Consider the following 7,704-nt stretch of genomic DNA (forward strand, 5'->3'; position numbering starts at 1 on the left):
TGACGAAGCCACATTTACCAGAGTAAAAACGGCATTGAAGGCAGCATCGTAGTCTCACGAGTCACGACAGTGGCGGTCGCTCTGCAGCTGTATTGTTGCTCGCTACCAGCACCGTTTCGGGAGGTCTACTTAAAAAAATAAGCCTTCGTCTATCTGCAGTAAACATGCTAGCGTTTGTATTTGCCTGATGCTTTTCAAGCTATAACCCTTGTATAGCTCGCTTTTTAAATTTCGCTTCGGGTACGTTGCTAGCACAAGGCTAGGTGGCTTTAGCAGTCGTGAAGATGAGTTCTAACACGCACGTCATTCAGGTGACGAATGTCTCGCCGAGCACAACGTCCGAACAAATGAGGACTTTGTTTGGATTCCTTGGAACCATAGAGGAGATGAAGTTATTTCCACCTGAGTGAGTATCCTGTACTATCATTGGGTAAGGAGTTTTCTCTCCCGGGTTACTCGGCAAACGCAAAGCGCTGGTTGCGGCCTGTAGCAACGAGCAGGCCTCGCCTGCACTGCATGCTATTGCTATTGTGAATGTTTGCCCGCGTCTTTAGTCCCCCCACCCCCCAGCGTAAACGTAGGCGATTATTTAATACACTTATTAGTTCCTGTCCTTGTCAATTAACTAATTTCATTGAGATTTTGCAAGATATTTAGAGCATATTTAAAAGTACCTTCTTCCTAAGACGCTAGCTTGTAACTGGTTCCCACACTGTCAACTAGATTGTTTAAAAGCAAACTTGCTTAAACTATTGAACACGTGATTAACACATGTTATTACTAACCCGGGGCACGTTTCACTAGTTGTATGTATTCTATCGTTTGTTTCCTTATTGTTTTGAGTTTGTCAACCAAAAACACAAAGGCTCAAACCCACTAATCCATCTATAGTCCCATCAGTTTATGGTTTATATGTTGACTGCTCAAGATTAAAAATGACTTGTCACGTGCTAGGTGAATAATTTCCAAGACGAGCAGAAAGTTGACACACACTTAAAATGTGATACTGTTATTAGAGATGAGAAATTGTTTAAGTTGTAATTATTGACAATTGATGTCGGTTATTTTTTTCCAAGTCTCACAACAATCACATTTTTTAATAGATTATTTTTCACTTGGATACAAGTAGATTTATCAAGGTAATTGCATCTTTCACATTTTTAAAGTCACTGTTATTATTATTACTATTATTATTTTGTAGTGACTAACATTGCATTGCATTTCCCAGATCCCACTCAACGAGCCTCTTGTGAATGCAATACTTAAAATTACATTATTTTCTTACTGGCTATAGTGGGACATGATTGTTCTTTCCTTCGTGTTTCCTTCTAATCACTTACACCTTGGCCACTCCACAGGTAGGACAACATTCAGGTTGTGCTCTTAAGAATAAACATGTTAGCAACAATATTACCACAATACAAAAGCTATAACTTATAACCATTTCAGGAGGACAAAAAAAACAAAAAAAAAAACACCACTGATGAAACATTTTTCTCCTCGGATGTTATTGGACAAACGCTACAATCTGGTACATCTGATCACTTCACCTCTGTCAGAATGTTTTGTGAACTTACTCGTCCTCGGGGACACGGTGTGAGAGTTTAAAGAGGGCATGTTGGTTTTCCACGTTTGTATTCTTTGCACAACATATCTGTATTTTCTTCCAGTGACTCTCCCTTGCCTGTGACTTCACGTGTCTGTTTTGTAAAATTCCATGAGCCCGAGTCGGTAGGAGTCTCCCAGCACCTGACGAACACCGTCTTTGTGGACAGAGCCCTGATCGTGGTCCCATTTGCTGAAGGTGGGTGTCTCTTTTATTCACCCGCACATCCACATGATTATCTCCAAGGGTACATCACATGTAGAAGTACAAATCTGTGCCATTGTGAGGGTTTTCTTTTTCTTTCTTGGCTAAGCTTTTCAGTGCTTGGCATCTTTAGGGTATAGAAAAGGGAAATGTACATTTGTGTCCATGTCTTACAATCTAGCTATAAACTTCTCTCTCTGTTATTTGTGTTGTGGTCTTCATAGTGGACAAGTCATTTGCAGAGAGCCCCTTCCTTGCTGGCTGAAAGTGGTCCTCTGCTGCCATCAGGAGATTAGAAAAAAAAATGGCGCCAGGCTCGCAAGCCCCGTCTCTCTCTTGTTCTGCAGTAAAACATTAACTTTTTTTTTTTTGTCCCTCTCTGTCCAAGGCATCTTTTCTTTATTAAAGCCAATTGGGCTGCACAGCTCAGATCAAATGAGGGGATGGAGGTGAGGGTTCAGAGCTATTCCTCACATGTTCAATGAGATGCTGATGTCTTTTATGTGTCGGATGAGTAGACGTGCACAAAAACCAGGGATGCCCCGAGCAGGTGGAACTGTTAGAGGCTAAGTCGCACTGCTTTTTCTTTCTTTTTTTTTTTCTCCTTTGAATTAATCAAAGCAGACCCAGCCATTTCTGATCCTCTGTTTATATTTTAACTGCTGGCCACAGCGGCTGCCAAAACGCTCCCTATGAGCTTGACGAGTTTATTCTTAATTTCCACAATAATGGCATACAGCTCCAAGGGAGTGAAAACCAACAAGGGGGAACACCTTCAGTTAAGTAAAATGGGTTTTGTTCTTGTTTTCGAGTAAATGTTTCAGGTGTTATACATAAACGGCATTAACAGATGAATTTAGACTTGAAAGTAGGTATTTACGGTTGCTAACACCTAATTCGATTCCCTGCTGCAACAGAGCCGTACTGACATCCCTGTCAACTGAAAGTGTTAAATACGTGGCACAAACTCACAGGTGTTTTCAGCTGCTGGCTGATTAGGCTTACTTTTAGGTGCACGCTGGATGGTACCACGATGGGAGGCCGCCAAACACCTGGTGTAAGTGGCCCCGCGACAACTGGACGCCAACCTAGTGAGGGAGGTGGTTCACGGTGATGCCGGACCACCCGGTCCTTAGTGTGTGAGGTCTAATCAGCAGGTGAAAACACCTGTGAGGCTGTTTGGAGTCTGACTTTGGGATCTTTATGCAGATCTGCCGACCCAGCATTCAGACTGAGTTAACTTTTAAAATGCTTGGCCAAGAGGAAAATATAAATACTGGATCTAGACTTGGTGTTTGTAGGCTCCGTTTTCAATGGAATTTCCCTCAGATTTGGTTCAAACAGATGTTCGGGACATCCCTACACCAAGCACAAAGCACGCAACCTAGATGAACCAGTCAGCTGTGCATGCTAGACTAGAATTTGAAGGTGTGTACTTTCATCTGCACAGTTGGGATCAGGGACCGCTGTGGAGATTTATTTAAAGACGTGCGCTCACGCTGCATCTGACATTTACGTGTTTGCTGTTCCAAAGACTTGTTTTTATGTAACGCTGAGCCATTTGTTCTCCCCGTGTTTTAGAAAGCACACATGGTTAAAAGTAGTCTTGAGGCTCTGCTAATTGTTGCTGTTGAAATGCCTTTTTTTTTTTTTTTTTTTAATAGAAATTGAGCCTCTCCACACATAACTCTGAACGAGATGAGTGAATCTCACATTTAACAGTGGTGTTTCTTTTGTTGTTGTGTTTTACAGTTCTTTTTCCTGGTTCAGCCAGCCCTATATACCAGGCCCTGCTGAAAATGCCACCAACAGTTTTGTCTTCTGCAGCCTTATCCCGTTTCTCAAGTGTCTTTTCTGTTTGTGCGTATGAATGAGGGCGGGTGTGTGTCTCTCTCTCTCTCTCTCTCTCTCTCCCCCTCTCTCTCCCTCTCTCTCTCTCTCTCTCAAAATGTGAAAAAAATGTCAGTAAAATAGCCTGTTTTCAGATTGCACAGCCATGGATGATCATCTCATAAGAGTTCCCTCTTTGATTTTCACTGTTCGATTCTCTTCAGCTTCGGACTCATTTTTTTTTTTCAAGATTTGATCACAACTATTGCTGGCAGTTGCTCATGATTGTTTAGCGCAGATTATTTCTTGCATTATTAAGTGTCTCGTGTAATATACTGTTGGTTTAAACTTAGCAGTGTTGTACCTGATTAGCTGTACTTAGATTGGTTGCAAAGTTAGTGTTTTTTTGTGGTGGGTTTGTTCAAAGTAACCCCCCCCCCCCCAAACGGTAAAATGACTGACACTCTTTTTTTGTTTTGTTTTGTAGTGGTTATGGTAAGTGATGTTGAAATGTACCCTTGTGTCTACACCAAAATCATGAACTTTGTTTTCTGTATCTCAATGTTTTTGTGTGCTTTATAGCGAAGCAGCCGGCGTGAGTCGATTGTTCATAAAACATCTAATGAAAGTTGAGAGCACATCCCACGGGAGAACTGGCTGTGTTTGCTAACGTTTGGTTCATGACTTAAAAAACAAGTACAGGTGATAAAATCTTGGCAGTGTTGACCACAGTGTGTATTGTGACTTTCAAGCTTATAGCTGCTAATCCTACAATTATACTTTCACACAAAAGTCTCAGGGTTCAAGATTTACAGACAAGACAAAAAAAAAAAACAAAAAAAAAAACAACAACAAACATTTTTTTTTACTTCAGAGTAGTTAGACTAAGGTGGCTTGTCTGCAAGTCTTGTGTTAGTGTTGTTGACCGTTTTCTTGGCGCAGGTGCTGAAATGTTGTTATTTTTCTCCAGGAGTCATTCCTGATGAATCTAAAGCTATGTCGCTGCTGGCTCCAGCCAACGCCGTGGCAGGAATGATGCCCGGAGGAGGTCTTCTTCCGACTCCTAATCCTCTGCCATCCGTAAGTGTTTACATTGCATTTTTATTCAAAGTAGTATATTTATATATATATATATATACAAGAATATATTTCACTATATGTTTTAAATCTGGTCCAAGATACCATAAAGCTAAAGAAAGAGCCAGAGAGTTGGCTGTAGACTGTGTGCATACTGCCGGTTTTTGACACACAGGCAATAATAAAGCATCTGTAGAGTATCATGAGTGTAAATGTCCAACATTTTAGATGGGAGCGACGCCGTTTGGAGGTCTTGGAGCTCCCAACATGGAACAAATGGCTGCCATGGGAATTCCAGGGCATAACATGAACCCACAGGTAAGGCTGAAGTACTCCAGTCGAGAGCAGGTTTAACGTAATAACGGTCATGAGTAATGGTGACGTCGGACATCCTCTTTTTCAGGCTCTCTCTGCCGACTTCCTGAAGCTAATGCAGTCCATGGACCCAAAGTATGAAACAGTACTCAGTCTCGAACTTTGCTTGCAGTCCAACATTTTCTCTCATTGTTACAATCTAAATGCTTCGTTGCTTTTGCAGACTGAATCCATTAGTCGCTGGACTGAACTTGAATCCAGGTCTGAAGGCAGATGCCTCCAACAAGGAGATCGAGGAGGCCATGAAGAGAGTACGAGAGGCCCAGTCTCTGATTTCTGCCGCCATTGAACCTGGAAGTGAGTTCAGCGATTAAATGCTTTTGCGTTCAAAGTCAGATTTCCTCTGACTGGAAGTAATTGTTTTATACGGTTGTACAGGTGCAGTCGCCTGTTCTATGTGGCGTTAAATTCAGCCGTGCGCCGCACTTCTGCTCATGAAGCTGTAAAATATTTGTCGAGTCATGTGAGCAACCACCTGGCTGTTGTGTAACTTTGTCTTCACTTTTAAAGGCAAGAAAGATGACAAGCGCAAACATTCCAGGTCCCGTTCACGGTCTCGGCGAAGACGGTCCAGGTCTCGCTCAAGACACAGGTGAAGAAACACAGGAAATAATTGAATAATACATCATTGTTTGTGCGAGTGTCTTAATGTGTTGTTAAATGTGCATCTGGTTGATTTGAGCAGACGCTCGAAGAGCAGGTCTCGGCGTAGATCTCATTCGAGGAGCAGGAGGAGGTCCAAGAGTCCGCGGAGGAGGAGGACCCGCTCCAGGGACAGAAGCCGTCGCAGCAGATCTAGGTCAGCAGCTCACTGGTCTTCTATTTTTTATAAAGGTCACTGCTGCAGAAGGTGACATTCAGTTGTTTAAATCAATACTCTTGGTCCTAAATAGGGACAGGAGAAAGGAGGAAAAATCGAAGAAAAGATCCAAGACTCCCCCTAAAAGCTACAGCAGTGCAAGAAGGTCTCGAAGCATCAATCGGTGAGTAGTGCGGCTACAGTATTTTACATGGCTGCCGTATGTGTTGGTGACCGTAGCAAATTAAGTCTATTTGTGTTTCAGGAGGCACAAGCGAAGTCGCAGTGCTTCCCGGTCCCCCAGGAAGAAGCCCTCCAGATCTCCATCACCCAGACGGTGAGTTTTCACATGTGCTCTCTGTAGTAGGTGCAGTTAAGTACAATGAACCACCAACTTAAGTGCACCCGCTACTAGTGAATCATTTACTTTTATTGACAGCCACAAGAAGGAGAAGAAGAAGGACAAGGAGCGGGAGAAGGACAGGGAGAAGGACCGGGATAGGGACAGGAGGGAGGACAGGGATCGTAGCCGGGATGAACGAGAGCGCTCGGCCAGCAAGAAAAAGAAGAGCAAAGACAAGGAGCGAGATCGCGAGCGCAAGTCTGACAGTGAGAAAGGTGACGTTAAGGTAGGTGTAGAGCAGCATATTAACATGAAAAAATATATGTGCAACTTTATAAGAAGCTTGAATGCAGTGAATATTGTTTTTTTTTTATTATTATTATTATTATTATGCAGCACAGATCTGTCAGGAAATGCAAACAAACCAATTCTAAAGGAAACAGAAAGTTCAATGTCTTTTCACTCGTTTCCCTGATCCACCACATCTGATTCAAATGAATGGGTCTTCATCAGCCTTCTGCAGAGCTTTCAGAGGCGTCCCGTTTATTTCAATCAGGTGTGATGGAGCAGAACGCAGGCTGAGAACATGCAGGACCTGGTTCAAATGCAGCAACTCTTAAGCCGTGTGAAGACATTCCCAGAGCAGTCGTGCATTAGTTCAAACTGTCATACATCCCATCACAGGTGACGCGAGACTATGACGAGGAGGAGCAAGGTTATGACAGTGAAAAGGGCGAGGAAGAGGATGACGATGAAAGGAAGAGCGACTCTGACTCCGTCTCATCCCCCAAAGGCCAGGAAGAGATGGAAAGAGAAGCGGCTCAAATCCCTAAAAAGTCCAAACTGAACGGAGATGATCACCATCAGGAGGACATGGAGATGAGCGACTAAGAGCTCCCGGAACCGATCTACTTCCACTGTCCTTTTTATATTTTTAATATGGGCCACAATATGTCCGTGCCTGATCACAGAGTTAAACAGATTTTGTCTTAACTGTAGACGCAGTGTTGAGGGAGTTGTAGATAAAGTGGTCTGACGATTTTTGTAAAGACGCGAGAAAAGCAGACGTAAAAGAATATCAATAACATGAAACCCGGTTTTAACCCGTCTTTGCTGTACTTTTTTTATGATCTTGTCGATTCTTGTTTTTTGCTGCCTTTTCTGTTCCGGCTCGGTCTTCCTGACAGCAGAAGACTGAACATTTGTAAATATTGTGCTCGTCGGGATTCTGTCCTTCCCTCATCGTCGCTCACTGACCAGCACAGAACCTCGTTGTTTTTGTTTGTTTTTAACGGTAACGCACTGTCATGTCTCAGCTCTCCCATTACATCTTTAAGTAAACATTGTAGATAGAAATGTGTTGTTGCGATGAAATGCATCGTCTGCGATAGATTTTCCAAAGGAAACAAATAAAATTGGGTAAAACTTTGGACTTGTGGCGTCACTGACAGAAACAGGTGAAGTTTCCGG

General features: G+C 42.8%; 1 protein-coding gene across 3 annotated transcripts; it reads left to right on the forward strand.

The window, feature by feature from the left end:
- Positions 1–35: 35 nt before the first annotated feature.
- Positions 36–7,664, forward strand: LOC140311834 (uncharacterized). Of its 3 annotated transcripts, XM_072389388.1 has the most exons (12): positions 36–406; positions 1,671–1,804; positions 4,611–4,720; positions 4,946–5,035; positions 5,121–5,167; positions 5,256–5,389; positions 5,603–5,684; positions 5,778–5,891; positions 5,986–6,075; positions 6,157–6,228; positions 6,331–6,520; positions 6,919–7,664. In XM_072389388.1, exons 1-12 carry the CDS (start codon positions 285–287, stop codon positions 7,123–7,125), a joined length of 1,392 nt encoding a protein of 463 aa, XP_072245489.1. In that variant the 5' UTR covers positions 36–284; the 3' UTR covers positions 7,126–7,664. The 3 variants fall into 3 exon arrangements, with proteins under 3 accessions (XP_072245489.1, XP_072245491.1, XP_072245490.1); XM_072389390.1 differs by having other exon boundaries at positions 313–1,804; positions 4,223–4,720; XM_072389389.1 differs by lacking the exons at positions 36–406; positions 1,671–1,804 and adding an exon at positions 2,411–4,342.
- The last annotated feature ends 40 nt before the right edge of the window (positions 7,665–7,704 follow it).

The sequence above is a fragment of the Leuresthes tenuis genome, unplaced genomic scaffold, assembly GCF_036924035.1.
Source record: "Leuresthes tenuis unplaced genomic scaffold, fLeuTen1.0.hap1 SCAF_7, whole genome shotgun sequence".
NCBI classification, from domain to species: domain Eukaryota; kingdom Metazoa; phylum Chordata; class Actinopteri; order Atheriniformes; family Atherinopsidae; genus Leuresthes; species Leuresthes tenuis.